Source organism: Podarcis pityusensis, assembly GCF_964106645.2.
Source record: "Podarcis pityusensis genome assembly, chromosome: 14".
Taxonomy (NCBI): Eukaryota; Metazoa; Chordata; class Lepidosauria; order Squamata; family Lacertidae; genus Podarcis; species Podarcis pityusensis.
In genome coordinates, this window is record NC_138039.1 from 1,932,904 (window position 1) to 1,948,878 (window position 15,975).

The window sequence follows — 15,975 nt, forward strand, 5'->3', positions numbered from 1 at the left end:
TTCTGGATATAGGTAGGCAGCCGTGTTGGTCTGCCGTAGACGAAACAAAATAAAAAAAATCCTTCCAGTGGCACCTTAGAGACCAACTAAGTTTGTTATTGGTATGAGCTTTCATGTGCATGCACATGTGTATCTGAAGAAGTGTGCATGCACACGAAAGCTCATACCAATAAGAAACTTAGTTGGTCTCTAAGGTGCTACTGGAAGGAATTTTTTTATTTTGCTTCTGGAAATGATTTTGTGCCCCTGATAAGAGGACTGCTTTCATGCAACAAAAAAGATTGTGCAATGGGCTGCAGTTCTTACTTGCAGGGATGCCAACAGGATTTCCTGGGCCCTGGTAAACTGTGGATTGCACCTACCCACACCTGCAATCTGTTGGCAAGAACTGCTACTTAGGCATATGTATTAACCTTCCCTAGCCTACCTCACAGGGCTGTTGCAAAGATAAAAGGGGAGGGTGGGGAAGGCAATGTACTCAACCTTGTGCTCCTGGAAGGAAAAGCAAGCTCTAAATATATAGTGCCATGGATGGAAAGAAAACTAAACATGCACACAGCCACGAAACAGCCCCCCACCCTTTGCTTTAACTGCAAGACTTCAGAGTCTGAATATTTACAGAATACAAAAACAAAGAAAATTTGGCAACCCTGATAAATAAAAACAACCAACAAATACTCTAAGTACATGCAGGTTCACAACTTTGGTGCCTGGGCTACCGACTCCCAAGTCTAGCCTACCTCAAAGGGCTGCTGTGAAAGTTTTAAAAGGGGGAAGGGAAAGGGAAGACAAGATTGCATTTTAAATGTTTTGTTGGAAGCCACCCAGAGTGGCTGGGGAAACCCAGCCAGATGGGCAGGGTATTAATAATAATAATAATAATAATAATAATAATAATAATAATTTATTATTATTATTATTATTATTATTATTATTATTATTTACAGTCTTGAGCTCCTAGGATGAAAGAAAGATACAAATACATAATGCCATTCAGGTAAAGAAAAATAAACATTCACAGTGCCAGAAAACCATCCCTCTTTGCTTGTACTGCAACATTCCCACAACCCTGATCTTTTGCTTAGTAGCTTGACAACCCTGGAAATGTAAAAATGCATCCACTATATTATTGCAAAAACCAGTTGGTCAATGCAAAACGATGGTTTAAAAATCAGTATTAGCTTCCTACTAAATAACACCAGTAACACTAAGTAAACTCTGCCTAATTGCTTTTAAAATAGGATTGGAGGAAGCGAGGGGCATATTAACAACATAATCCTATGTCTACTCAAAAGTAAATCCTCTTCACTTCCATGGGGTTTACTCCCAAGTAAATGGGATTAGGATTGTAGCCTTGCACTTGGAAAAGTGAGTCTAGGATGCTGGGAAGGAGCAGATTCAAGGCACTCTCAGAATTAGAGGCGTAAACTGCATTGTTCAGCAGACCAGGGAAGAACGAAACTTGTATAGCTCTTTATATTTAGAAAATAGCTATCAGCACATTTTAATGGCATCATTAACTGCATGTGCACTTTTAGATTTCTTTCCAAAAATTATTTGATGGACAAAAAGTACAATATGCTGCTCTTTCATCTTTCAATGCCTCATATGTACACTTGAGGGGGAAAAAAGAATTGGCACCCGGGCTGCAGTCCTAAAATGTTCAGAAGTCTTAAATTCATTAAGCAGAGAGACACACTTTTGATCTGGTTTTGATGTGCACAGCCTCCCAAGAATAAAGGAAATGAAGACCCAAAGGTTCACAAATCAGACAAGCGGGTGCACTGGAAAAAGGAAGGGAGGGCCCAACTTCTGTAGACAAAAAGTGGGGCATGATTCTCCTATGAAGGACCACTCTCCCCATCTTTAGTTGTGATTTGTGCATTGGCAGTGGGTTGGCCCTAGATGACGTCGCTTCCAACTCTACTGGAGCTGAAGATTCCTAAAACATCAGCTGTATGCGGCATGGATTTGCTGTGGAACAGCCCTGCTTTGCACTAATTTAAAGGAAAAGAAAACAGCACACCTTCAGATTGAAGTTGCAGGTAGGCAGCCGTGTTGGTCTGCCGTTGTCGAAACAAAATAAAAATTTCCTTCCAGTAGCACCTTAGAGACCAAGTTTGTTATTGGTATGAGCTTTCATGGGTGATACAGTCATCAACAGGTTTACCACACCTATCAGCCAATCACCCATCCCCACCACCCTTTTAAGTACAGTGGACGCTCGGGTAGCGAACGTGATCCGTGTGGGATGCACGCTCACAATCCGCAGCGGTGCGTCTGTGCATGTGTGGGTTGCGATTTGGTGCTTCTGTGCATGCGCGACCACTGAAACCTGGAAGTAACCCGAAAAAACAACCTGAAGCATCTGTAACCTGAGGTATGACTGTAATATCACACCCCACCTTCTCACTATACAGTGGTACCTCGGGTTACATACGCTTCAGGTTACATACGCTTCAGGTTACAGACTCCGCTAACCCAGAGACAGTACCTCAGATTAAGAACTTTGCTTCAGGATGAGAACAGAAATCGTGCTCCGACGGCAGCGGGAGGCCCCATTAGCTAAAGTGGTGCTTCAGGTTAAGAACAGTTTCAGGTTAAGTACAGACCTCCTGAACGAATAAAGTTCTTAACCTGAGGTATATAAGGGTCTGGTGACTTCTGTTTCAGTGTATCTGAAGAAGTGTGCATGCACACGAAAGCCCATACCAAGAACAAACTTAGTTGGTCTCTAAAGTGCTACTGGAAGGAATTTTTTTATTTTGTTTCAACTTCAGATTGAAGATACGGTATGCCAGACAAACGTGACGTGCAACTCGGCAGCTACGCTGTGCAAAATGGCAGGCTGCTTGGTGTTTTGGTGTTCGCCGTTCATGCATTTTTGGAGGGATGAGGTGCATGAGGCAATTACCGTATTTTTCGCTCTATAAGGCGCAACAGACCATAAGACGCACCTATTTTTTGGAGGAAGAAAACAAGGAAAAAAATATTCTGAATCCCAGAAGCCAGAACAGCAAGAGGGATCGCTGCGCAGCAATCCCTCTTGCTGTTCTGGCTTCTGGGATAGCTGAGCAGCCTGCATTCACTCCATAAGACGCACACACATTTCCCCTTACTTTTTAGGAGGGAAAAAGTGCGTCTTATAGAGCGAAAAATATGGTACTCCCCAGAGATTCTCACAGTCCCTCTGCCCTCTGGAGATGGAAATGTGTATGACTTCATTCTCTCCACTGCTGAATTTGTCGCTCATTCTGCTGAAGAGAGGCAAACCCTAAAGTATGACGAGTCTAGCTAACATTTTAACAAGGCATCCCAAGAAAGGTTTGTTTGTTTGTTTTTAAACCAAATCAAGGAGAAAATCTGTTGTTGATTTTCTAGGTACAGATATTTTCCGCCCTCTAAAAAATAAGGTGCGGGCCATCCCAGCAAATAGAGATCGGGAAGCACACAGAGGCGACAAGCAATGATTTTTGGTGTGAAGAGAGGGAGAGTCACCATTTCCAGAGGGGATCTCCTTTTGCAGGAAAAACAATCTTGTGGCACCTTCAAAGTCTAGCACATTTCTTATAGCAAGATGGGCTCCACTCCATCAGAAGCACAAAGTCCTATCCTGCGTTGCAGGTACATATATTAAAGGTAAAGGTAAAGGACCCCTGATAGTTAAGTCCAGTCGCGGATGACTCTGGGGTTGCGGCGCTCATCTCGCTCTACTGGCCGAGGGAGCCGACACAGTTTTTCTGGGTCATGTGGCCAGCATGACTAAGCCGCTTCTGGTGAACCAGAGCAGCACATGGAAACGCCGTTTACCTTCCCCTCCGGAGCGGTACCTATTTATCTACTTGAACTTTGACGTGCTTTTGAACTGCTAGGTGGACAGGAGCAGGGACCGAACAACAGGAGCTCACCCTGTCACGGGGATTTGAACCGCCGACCTTCCGATCGGCGAGGCCAAGGCTCAGTGGTTTAGATCACAGCGCCACCCACGTAAGATACATATATTACAGAGTGGTAAATAGTGAGGTCAGAAGGAAATGAAATTATAGAATCAGAGGAAAGGAGAGCTGGAAGAGTCGACAAGGGTCATCTAGCCCAACCCTCTGCAGTCCAAGAATCTTTTGCCCAACGTGGGACTTGAACCCGCAACCCTGAGATTAAGAGTACAGTGGTACCTCGGGTTAAGAACTTAATTCGTTCCGGAGGTCCGTTCTTAATCTGAAACTGTTCTTAACCTGAAGCACCACTTTAGCTAATGGGGCCTCCTGCTGCTGCCGTGCTGCTGGAACACGATTTCTGTTCTCATCCTGAAGCAAAGTTCTTAACCCGAGGTACTATTTCTGGGTTAGCGGAATCTGTAACCTGAAGTGTCTGTAACCCGAGGTACCACTGTATTGTGCTCTACTGACTGAGCAAAATGCACACGGGGCTATAACTGCGTCATAAACAGGGCTCCCTTGCGAAAGATTTTAGAAAAACCTCCCTAGTTTTGCTGGTGAAAACACGGAGAGCATATGAGGGACTGACCCTCGCTGCTTTCGGACTCCCAAACTTCTTTGCCCAGCGACACCAAACCTTCCCTGCAACGCATGCCGGAGTCCACAACCCAAATGCGGAGTGCTTGGTGCCAGCTGATTTGGGGTTATTTTTGCACCTGCTAACTAAGCCCAGCCAACAGGCAGCCTCGGGGGTGACCCTCACCGCAATGGCACATCCAGCACACTAACCCACACCCCTGCCACGCAGTGCATTTTATTTATTTAATGAAATGTTCAGCCGCTTTTCAGGGGGGCTGCTGGGTTGGAGGCAGCCTGGACTCAGTCTCCCACACACAGACACACACTCCCTGCCACTCTTGCATGGGCCAAAATGGCCTGAAACCAAACAAACAACTGGCGTGGTGTTTATTTTTGCAAGACACATTATTATTATTCCAAACTATTTGTTGCTGCGGCGGTTCATTGTGACGTCTGACTGCAAAAAATAAGGAGGGTGGATAACAGCCAGTATACTCTTTGCTCTCTCCCCCCCCCCACTTGCTCATAAATGTCACCCACCCCATTCCTGCAACAGGATAGGCCCCCCTGCAATTTACAAGCCGGCAATTGTCTCCGGCAACTCAATGGCCGGTCTTGTCTCGATAAAATACGCCCGGCGTTTGACGCACGAAGCGCCTTCGAGATTCAATCAGTTATGCGCAGGCTAAAGCCAGAGGGGTGGGGAGCAACCCTGGGCCCCGTTGCCTCGGCAACCGATGCCCTGCATTAAAGGAGTATAGGTTTACTTGCCAAATACGAGGAGATTAGCCAAGTAAAGCCCTGGGCTTTTCTCTTAAGGGCGGGGGGGAAACGCTTCTGAGCATTCAAGCGCCCTCCACTCGGCGCAAGCGAACTAATGTTATTAGCGAAAACGTCTCTTGGCACACCGGGACGGGGGGAAAGGGGGCAGACGTGGCTGGAGAGAAAGGCAGGCCTTGTTTTCTTTCTGAAAGCCAATTCCATCGCTTAGCAACCGCCCGGGCAGCCTGGCAGAATGCAAGCCTTGTTTGCAGGCTTTTAGTTCTGCTCAGTAAATTATGTTTAACGCGGCCGGGGAGGGTGGCTGGGGTGGGGTGGGCTGCGGTACAGAGCAAGGGTTGGGGGGGCCCTCTCTCCAAACCAGCTCAGACAAACAAATCCCCTCCGTGGGCTTGCAGCCACCACCCCTCCCCGTCTCCTGGCTCCAGCCAAAGCGGTGGGCCGGGTGCTGTGGGAACCGGGTGCAAGGCGGAGCAGGGAGACGTCTGCCAGAAAAAAACGAGGCCCCGGAACAAAAGCGCTGGCCTGGCCGTCAGTGGCAGACGGACTGATGGATACGTCCAAGTCTGCCTCTCCCTTTCTGAAGCGCAAAGAGGGAGGGTTCGCTCCACCAGGCCCAACGCATCTGCCTCGGAGAGCATCAGCGGCGCACCTTGGAGTGGCCAGGGAAGGAAGGAGAGGCAGGAAGGCTGCAGGGCCGCCAGCGAGCATGGGAAGGCACATGCCTTGCGAGCTGGCGGCAAGGAACAGCATCCTCGGCTGGCTGGAGTCCTGCTCCTCTTGGCTATACAGTCACACCTCAAGTTACGTTTGCTTTGGGTTGCGCATTTTCAGGTTGCATCCCGTGGTGACCCAGAAGTAATGGAACGGGTTACTTCCAGGTTTCACCGCTCGCGCATGTGCAGATGCGCAAAATGACATCACGCGCATGCGCAGAAGCGGCGAATCGTGACCCACACGTGCGCAGGCGCGGGTTACGTTCTTTTCCGCTTGCGAACAGGCCTCCTGAACGGATCTCATTCGCAACCAGAGGTACCACTGTAAATTTAAGGAGCACTCTGCAAATTCTAGAATTAAGATGCCTTCGCTCTTGGCTCTACCTCTCTCACACGCAAATGCATGCACCAGCCGCTCCCAAATCTCAGCAACCTCAGTCAGTGTGCAAAAATCCCTTTCTGAGCCAAATCCTGTGTGCATTTTAACAATACGGGTCATTTTTCATGTGGGGCTCCTAAACCTAAAAACTAGCCAGTGGGCAACACAGTGGAACCTCGGTTGTCGAACGTAATTCTTTCCAGAAGACCGTTCGACTTCCGAACCGTCCGACAACCAAGGCGCAAAGGGCGGTCAGCAAATTCCATTGAGAAACGCACCTCGGAAGCTGTCCGACTTCTGAAAAGCGTTCAGAAACAGAGGCAATTACTTCCGGGTTTTGGGCGTTTGAAAGCCGAAATGTTTGGCTACCGAGACGCTCGAAAACCGAGGTTCCACTGTAAATACTTTTTCTCACGGAGTAGGGAGGTGAACAGACCACACGGTCTTAATTTTGTGAGAGTTCTCTCCAGTTATGTTAACACCGCAAAGGCTTTCAGCCTCACACAGCGCTGCTACACATAATTCACGCTCTAATATTTTGTGCAAAGCTTCTGTTCAATTTGGCAAATGGACCGGACTCCCTGACCCTCAAATCCAACAGTAATGCGAGTTGTCAGTTAATTCTGCTACGGGTTTGATTTTTCATCATGTCTCTCTTTCCTTTTCCTTCTCTGTTGCACAGCACACCCATGTACAACTCAAAACCCTAGTGAAGATTTGACGTTTTCATCCCCAAAAAGTTTTTGATTTGAGTTTCTACTGAAATGAGGCTGCATTTTAATGTTGCACGTTAATCTTGTCTTTAAGTTGTATTTTAATCAATGGTTTTTATACCTGGTGTTAGCCGCCCTGAGCCCGGTCTTGGCTGGGGAGGGAGGGCGGGGTATAAATAAAATTTTATTATTTATTATACAGCGGCTCATTTTGGCTCATTATGCTAGAAAAGGGGGACCCCATGTCTCCAAATACATTTTTATTTTTTTTAACCACTGCTCAGAGGTACACCACATGGTTTGCATATGGACTATCCCAGCTTCAGTTCTGGGCATCTGTTGTTTAAAAGGAACCAAGTCACAAACCCTGTGAAAAGACTCTTGGCCAAGACTCTCAAGAGCTGCTGCCATTCAGGGCCAAGAATGCTGCGCTCGATGGTTCAATGGGTTCACCCATTATATGGCAGCTTCCTACCTTCCCCTTCTAGGGCTGCTTCCAAGTTAATGGTGGAATCCAGTGTGGCTCATTCATGTGATTTTTATTATTATTATTATTATTATTATTATTGTGGTACCCACACAGGGCTGTTGGGACCAAAAAGGCCAGACAACATTTGAACCAGATTCTCCCTGTAACGTGGAAAAAATAACCCATTAAATGTTCACAGTTGCTGCTGGTAGGAGGGACCTTTCGTGGTATGTGGGTAGGCTCTCTGGCCATGTTCCTACTTCCTTTTGCTCCTCACCTGAGCACAACCAGCGCCATTTTGTTCTCAGCGGCCTATTGCCACAGATCATCCCATGATCACATTGCCACCACCGCACTAGGAGGAGCCGGGTGCTCAAGATCTCCACATAGGACACATCGCATCAAAGTGATTTCAGGGCCATTTCCACAAAAGGCAGCAAATAGCTATGTCCGGCTTTAAAATAAGAGCAATAATGTGGAGGTCTTGAGCAAGACCTGTTTTTCACTCTTGGGCAAGCTACAGTTAGGCAAAGAACACTCTTGGACAACAGCTGAACATTGAAAACAGAACAAGGACACCCAGAAATGGATTTTACCAGCACCACCAAAAGATCTAGTCTCCATTTTGCCCAGACACAACTCACTCACTCTAACATCTATCTATCTATCTATCTATCTATCTATCTATCTATCTATCTATCGTTCAAAATGTACCTGTGTATAGTGCAAAATGGCAGGCTGTGCACCGAACGCTGAATTGACACCAAAAAAGACGCCACGGTGGGCCGGAGTGTGCACGCACGCTCGCACGCAGGCGCAAACGCTATTTCTGATGCTTCGTCTGGCGCGGAGGAGGCGTGCACAGCTTCCCATTGGCTGACAGGAGCTTCCTGCAGCCAATGGGAAGCCGACTAGCGTCACAGAAGGCAGTCCCCGCTCTACTCCGCGCCGGTTTAGCGTGGTGCATGAGAGCCGACCGAGCTGGCAGCGGGAGTCCATGGGCCCCTTGTGGCCCATGGGCCTTAGGTTGCCGACCCCTGCTCCACCACCACTGCCAACACATCATTCAGGAACCTAACTTCTACTAGGAGTTCTTGAGGAAGAAGTGGGGCTCTTCAGCTCTAAGACAATTTTCCTCAAATGACCCAGCAAAGCTGAACAGGGATGCAGATATTCTAGAGGCAGGACCGTGAAACGGGGACTGTCCTGGATAAATATGCACAGCTGGAGTTTATGCCTGTAAAAATTAAAATAAAATACACACACACACACACACACACACACAGGTTGTCAGCCAAGCAAACAGAAAACAAAGCAGTTTTTTTAGGTCCAGTTGCTAGAGCAAGTCTTATTCCTGCCCCCTCCCCAGAAAACCGCTTCTTTAGACACACACATCAGCTGAATAAACAGGTTTTGTGCTTCACTCCACACCTCCAAACTGGCCAAAAAATGCTGGGCTTTGCCACGGGGTGAACCTGCCAAAAGCCACTGGCCCTGCCTATATCCCAGACCCATCAAAAACCAGCTGAACGCCAGCCTCCTGGCTCGGCCAACACTTCCAATAAATTGCTTTTCTCAAAAAGAAAATAAAAAATGAAGAAGCCGAGTGACCAACATTACAGAGAACTTAAGTGACACACAGACACAACCCTCACAATTACTCAGGCTAAAAGATGGCTACCGACACCAACGGCAGATTTTCAGCTTGTTTTTAACAGCAGTGGTCAAGGGGAGATTTGTTTTTCAAAACACAGGACTGACCCAGCTAGAAGGAACCGGCGGTCATTTTGCATCATTCCCTACTGAGCACAGTAGGGCTTTCTCGTGAGTAAGCATATATAGGGTCAGGCAGTCTCTCTCATATACAGTGTACACTGCACATATTTTCTCTCTCAAAAATAATAACCGTTTACTCCTTTTTGTGATACGACAGTGACACCCAATGGCCAGTCTAATTCATTGCAAGTTCAGGAGATGCCCTGTTGCATCAGTTTCTACCTCGTGGGAAATAAAAATTTGACCAGCCTCCGCTCAGTATGGAAAGAGCCATGGGTGATTACGGCACCTCTCGTAAAAATTAAATGTGGCAGTTCACAGATAAAGGGGTGCTTGTTTGAGAGAGGAGCTCAGAGCCTTTGAAAAACAAAGGAGAGAGACCTTCGCAAGTAACCAGCCACGTCTCTGCGCAAGGACTTTGGGATGCCTGCAAAGGGAACAAACAAACACAGACCCCCTTTGCATGCTAGGAGAGCTTTCAGACTTAAACACACACCCTTCCAGCCTAGAGAGTTATTACTATCACTATTGATTTTTAAATTTATCAGCCGCCTTCTCTCCCCGCAGGCAACTCAAGACGTCTTTGCAAAACCACAAAAAAACCCCATATATTCTGTAGGATCAATGAGTGGGGTGTGTGTGTGCTGTGAACTCAAAAAGAAAGAATACTCTTAATTCTGCAACATGAAAATACTGAAATCTGCCTGTAAACTATAAACCCAAATGTCCATAAAACTCATTTTTTTTGCATCGGTCGTTTTGCATCGTACAGTCCTGGGAAAGACCAACAGGCCTTGCTAGGCACCGGAGCCCCCTCTCATGGCCAACAGAAGCCCCCCAGCACATCACCCCACACTTGCTAGGCACTGCAGCACAACACACCTGTCTTGGCCAACCTAACACTCCCTGGGCATGGGGACTAGAGTGTCCGGCTGCCAGCCTCAGCCACAGACATCTAGCTTTGGCAGCAAGCTGGGTGAGCTCTGAGGCCCCTTCTGAATCTATGAACCCACAGCGGCTGGGCACAGCCCCACAAGCAACTCCCGCCCAGCCTGATCCATCTAATTCAGGGGTTGGCAACCTAAGGCCCATGGGCCACAAACTGCTCATGGGGGGTCATTTAACCGGCCCGTGGACCCCCGCTGCCCGCTTGGTTGGCTCCTGTGCAATAACACAGAGGTCTTGAGCAAGACCTGCCTTTCGCTCTTGGGCAAGCTATGGTTAGGCAAAGAACATTCTTGGACAACAGCTGAGCATTGAAAACAGAACAAGACACCCAGAAATGGATTTTCCCAGCACCACCCAAAGAACAAGCCTCCATTTTGCCCAGACACACACTCACTCACTTACTCACTCTATCATCTAAACTCTATCATCCATCTAAACTTTGCACAGAGCAAAGCAGGGACCACTTTTCGCAGTGCTAGCCGGCTTCCCATTGGGTAATAGGGTTCGTGCATTTGTGCATGTGCACACACTCTAGCCCACCACGGTGTCTGCAGGACCGCAAACCGGCCCAAGCCACAAAACTTTGCTGACCCCTGATCTAATTCCTGCATTGTAGGGAGTTGCATGAGCTGAGCTTTCGGTTCCCCTCCATCCACCCTACAATTCTTTTTTTAATTTTTTTTTATATAAATTCATCTTTATTGATTTAAAATATCACCTTACATACACATTACACATAGTTACAGCAAAATTAAACACAAAAAGATAAAAGAAAAAAGATAAAGAAAATAAAAATTCAAAAGCAAAGAAGAGTTAACAATAAGATGAACATTGGCTATAACATCCTGTCTTTTCTAATAAAGTCTTCTGAAAGAAACTTCCAATCATTCTTCTTGTACTTTTTCTATTGTCTTAATTTTATCGCACAGTTTGTTTTATAACTTTTCCTGTATATTTTTCTAGTATATTTATTCCATTTGTTTATTATATACAAGTATCATTCGGTTCTGCTAGTATAACGTCATTTTTACAATATAATCTTATATATTCTTTGAATAGTCTCCATTCTCTAAATATTTTTTGATTTGGGGCCCCTCTGATTTTTCCGGTCAGCTTTGCTAATTGAAAGTACTCAAGCATAACTGATTGCCAATCTATTATTGTAGGTGTTGTTTCACATTTCCAACTTCTGGCTATCAGTATTCTTGCAGGCGTAACTGAATACATAAGCAGCGGACTTGTATTTTGCTTTATTTCTATTGGCAGTTTTCCTAGCAGGAAAATCTCCGGCCTTTCCTACAATTCTACCATCACCTGCTACCCGCCAGAGAATGCCCAGCCACCCTCCCCATCGGGTGACCTACCTTTGACGTTGCCCAGGGAGAGGGCGCGATCGTGGTCCGCCAATCCCGGCCCCACCTTCCCGCCGCTGCCACTGTTGTCCTTCTGCCTCGCCACGGCCACGGCGATGCCCACGGGGAGGTGGCGCACCTCCCCCTCGCCCTGCGACCCGATGCTCTCGCGCCCAAAGGACTTGGCACTCTCGGGCCGCTCAGGCTCCTTCTTCAGCTGTTTGCTGGCCTGGGGGGGCAGCAGCTGCTGGATCCTGGCCGAAGCCTGCAGGGCGGGGTCGGCCTTCATGTGCCCCAAACCACCGAAGGGGCTCTTCTTGCCGCTGCCCGACCGAGCCGCCGCCGCCTCCTTGGCAAAGCTGCCGCTGTACTTGATGAGGCTCTGCATGGCCGAGCCTTCTCCGTGAGAGGTAGGATGGAGGCCTTCTGCGCTCCGAGTCGCCGTCACCACGGTCCTCTGTAGGCCTCCGGGGTCGAGGTACGCCTTCTTGGCTTCCTCCTCCGCCCGGCTAGCCTGGTTGTGCTGTGCCGCCAAGACCGCCATCTGCGTGGTGGCAAAGTTGCCCATGTCGAAAGGCTTCCATTTCTGCTCGGAGGGCTTTGGGGGCTGGCCGTGGTCGAGGTGCTGCCCCCGGGATGAGGCGGACGACAAAGAAGAAGAGGAAGAGGAGGAAGAACTGTCCAAAGTGCCATAGATCTTCGCCGCGTCCTTGCAGCCGGGCCGCGGAAACCGCTCCCGCTCGCAGGAGCGATGCTCTGACTCCGAGCCCGGCTTGAGCAAGTCTTTGGAGGCGAGGAAGTCGCCCCTGCTTTCGGGGGAGCCGAGCCGGGGCCTGCTGAGGAACGTCTCTGGGGGCCCCTGCTTCCTGAGCGCCGTGGAGGTGGCTCGGATGACGGAGCCCTTCTCGCGCAAAACCTCCATCCTCTTGGCGTCGCCGTGCGCCGCAAAGTCCGAGGGCAGCAGGCTGCGGGCGCCGTCGCCCAGGCACCTCTCGGGCAAGGCCTGGAGGACACCCACCCGGGCGGCCGGCGGGTCCTTCTCCTTCACCTTGCCGCCACCGTTGTCCCGGGCCTGCGAGGCGATCTGGATGGGCCCGCTGCGTTCGTCATAAGCCTCCACGGAAGGCACAAAGGTGGGCGCGATGACCTTGTGCTCCCTGCCGGCCTCCTTGGCCAGAGGGAAGATGGTGTACATGTTGGAATGGACCGGCTGCGGGGGGAAGGCAGAGGAAGCGGGGGCCAGCTTCCCCGGCTGGCCCGGAGAGGGGCAGCTGCAGGCCACGTGCAAGGCGGCGGCCCCCGCCCCGGAATCCCCCCTCCGCAGCCGCTCCGAGTGCGAGGAAGGCCTCATGTTCTCGTCGTGTCGCGCAGGGTCCCTGGCGCAGCGGTCCTGCTCCGAGCCCAGCGCTTTCCCCAGAGGGTCCCCTCCGCCGTTGCAGTTGCTGAGCGAGGAGGTCTGCAGCGGGTTCTTGAACTTTGGTTCTCCGCCGTGGGCGCCGCGACTCGGCACGTGCTCAGCCAGGAAGGGGGGCAGCGGCTGCTCCCCGGCCCTGGCACCCTTGTCGGGGGCGCTCACTTTCCTGTCGCTGTCGGGCTTGGCGTCCTGGGTGAGGTCCACCACGCTGTGTGGTCTGGGTTCCTCCCGGGCCTTGCCCTCTTTCTTGGGGCCGGCCAGAAGGACGTCGCCCCGGCATGCCCGCTCCTTGCTGATGTCCCTGGCACCGTCCTTTGAGGCCCTGGGCAGGTGCCCAAGCTCCTTCTCGCGGTGGAGGGCGCTGGGCCCGTGGCCGGCTGCCGTCCTCAAGGGGGGGCCCTGGGGGTGCAAGGGAGGCTGCCCTGCGTGGCCGCCAAGATAAAACCCACCTGCAAAACAAGGAAGACACTTAAGCAACCCCAAGCAAGGCGGAGAGCTTGCAAAGGAAACATGATTGCACAGATTCAAAGTGCCACAGGGACCCAAACAATGCGATAATTCCAACAAAATGCGGCATGACTTAATTGTATATGCATAATAATGAGGAACATGGCAGGGACGTGTTAATGGCACAGATTGGCATATAGAGAGCAGAGATGGGTTTGGGGTTTTTGGTTTTTTATTTCACACCATCTGTACCCTATAACACAGAAAGTAAACAAGTTAATGTAGTAAACCAAACACGGCAACGTTAATGGTGAAGTGTATTATAATTTGCCTTGGGTTAGTACCCCGTTATTTCCTAATATTGAAAAGAGTTTATTTTGCTTTGGTTGGGGGGGGGCAGAGTTCTCCGATCCTAATGACTTTCACTTACTTTAGCTTCTGTATGCCTGAGACACTTGCTTTTTCCTTTTCGTGTGGATTAGTATTTTGAAATTCAATAATTAAAAAATGGAAAAATACAACGAAATATCGTTGTGTGCCGGGGAACCCCAAGTTGACCTGGCAGGTGGCGGGGAAAAGGGGTTAAGCTTTCTGCCTTGCTTGGATATGACTTGCACAATTTCAACCATGTGAGATGCACTCATCCTGTACCATGCAAATGTCTCTATGCGCATCCCATATACATTCAACACCATATTCGTCCCATATACATTCAGCCAGTGTGGTGCGGTGGTTAGAGGGCCACACTAAGAGCCGGGAGAGACCTGGGTTCGAATTCCCCACCTGACCATGGCAAAGCTCAGTGCGTGACATGCGGCCACTCACTGCCTCTCTCAGCCTAACCTGCCTCACAGGGTTGTTGTGGGGAGCAAATGGGAGGGATAAGACCATGTGTACCAGTGCCTGAAATGGACCGTGCCTTCTGTGACAGAAGTCTAAGAAATTATGTCTATTTTGGGAGGAAATTGAGGAGAGAGAGAAGCTTTTCTCCTTCCATAAGTCTGGAAGCCACCCAGAAAACAGATTCTGGATGGAGAAATGGGAGCCTGCCCTTCTCCCAGAGCAGAAATTCCTGCCCCAAGATGGGAGGCAACAGGCGACCAGCTTAGGCAGCTGCAAAAAAGAGGATCAGGCAAATGCAAGGAGAAGGAAGGAGCCATCTCAGGCCACTAGTCCTCATGGTGCCCAGGTGCACTTACAGGACCAGAGGCACCCAGTCATGTGGCAGCTAGACTGGAGACTGGGAGTGGCTGTTGAGACCACATAACACCGATCCTGAAAGACCTACATTGGCTCCCAATATGTTTCCAAGCACAATTCAAAGTGTTGGTGCTGACCTTGAAAGCCCTAAACAGCCTCAGTCCAGTATACCTGAAGGAGCATCTCCACCCCCATCATTCAGCCCGGACACTGAGGTCCAGCTCCGAGGGCCTTCTGGTGGTTCCCTCACTGCAAGAAGCCAAGTTACAGGGCCTTCTTGGTGGTGGCACCTGCCCTGTGGAACGCCCTCTTATCAGTCAAAGGAAAAAACAACTACCAAGCTTTTAGAAGACATCTGAAGGCAGCCCTGTTTGGGGAAGCTTTTAATATCTGAAGGATATTATTGTATTTTAATATTTTGTTGGAAGCCGCCCAGAGTGGCTGGGGAAACCCAGGCAGATGTGCGGGGTATAAATAAATTCTTCTTCTTCTTCTTCTTCTTCTTCTTCTTCTTCTTCTTCTTCTTCTTCTTCTTCTTCTTCTTCTCCCCCCAATTAACCTCCATCTCCAAGGCCTGCTCCTCTGTAGGGTTGCCATACGTCCGGAATTTCCTTGACAAAGCCAGTATTCGTCCCTTGTGAACAGCGTCCGGGTGGAAATCTGGACATATGAACGCCCTCTTGTCAGATGTCAAAGAGAACTACCACCAAACTTTTAGAAGACATCTGAAGGCAGCCCTGATTATCATCATCATCATCATCAGTGATGGTGAGCAACCACAGGAAGGGTTTGTTTGTGTTCTGCATATGTGCCATTTGGGGGCTTTCCCAGGGGCAGTTGGGGGCACTGGACAAAGGGTGGGGGGGAGCCCAACTCACCTTTTGGAGACTCAAAGAGGCTGTGCTGGCCCAACTGAGCAAGCAAGGGGCTGCCGCTGTTGTGAGGCTCCAGGTGGCTCAGAGGAATGTATGAGGGATACAGACCGTTGGGAAGGTGGGAGAATCCTGGAAAAGAGGGACAGAGGAAAGTCAGGTGTAAACCTTATTATTATTCTTATCATTATTATTTATTAAACACATCGGTTGGTTTTTATAAACCCATGCAACTCAAAGTGACACGCAAGAGTGATTAAACGACACCCGTTGATTCCAGCATAGAACACAGCACAGAAAAGTTCTAAAAATGCATTCCTAATTTTGTTATGATTAAGAATAAACAAAATAAAGCAAAGATAAAGAGCATGCAGAAATACTGCCACAGCAGGCTG

The 15,975-nt window shown here is 49.1% G+C and overlaps 1 protein-coding gene across 3 annotated transcripts in view; it reads right to left on the reverse strand.

The window, feature by feature from the left end:
- The window catches only part of LOC308462905 (trinucleotide repeat-containing gene 18 protein-like), a 124,435-nt gene that overhangs the window by 63,199 nt on the left and 45,261 nt on the right, over window positions 1-15,975 (reverse strand). For all 3 annotated transcript variants that reach the window (XM_080980895.1, XM_080980894.1, XM_080980893.1), the window contains exons 2-3: window positions 15,587-15,712; window positions 11,660-13,510 (exon numbers count right to left, since the gene is read on the reverse strand). In XM_080980895.1, the coding sequence (XP_080837021.1) occupies window positions 11,660-13,510; window positions 15,587-15,712 (1,977 nt within the window). The remainder of the gene's footprint in view (window positions 1-11,659; window positions 13,511-15,586; window positions 15,713-15,975) is intronic.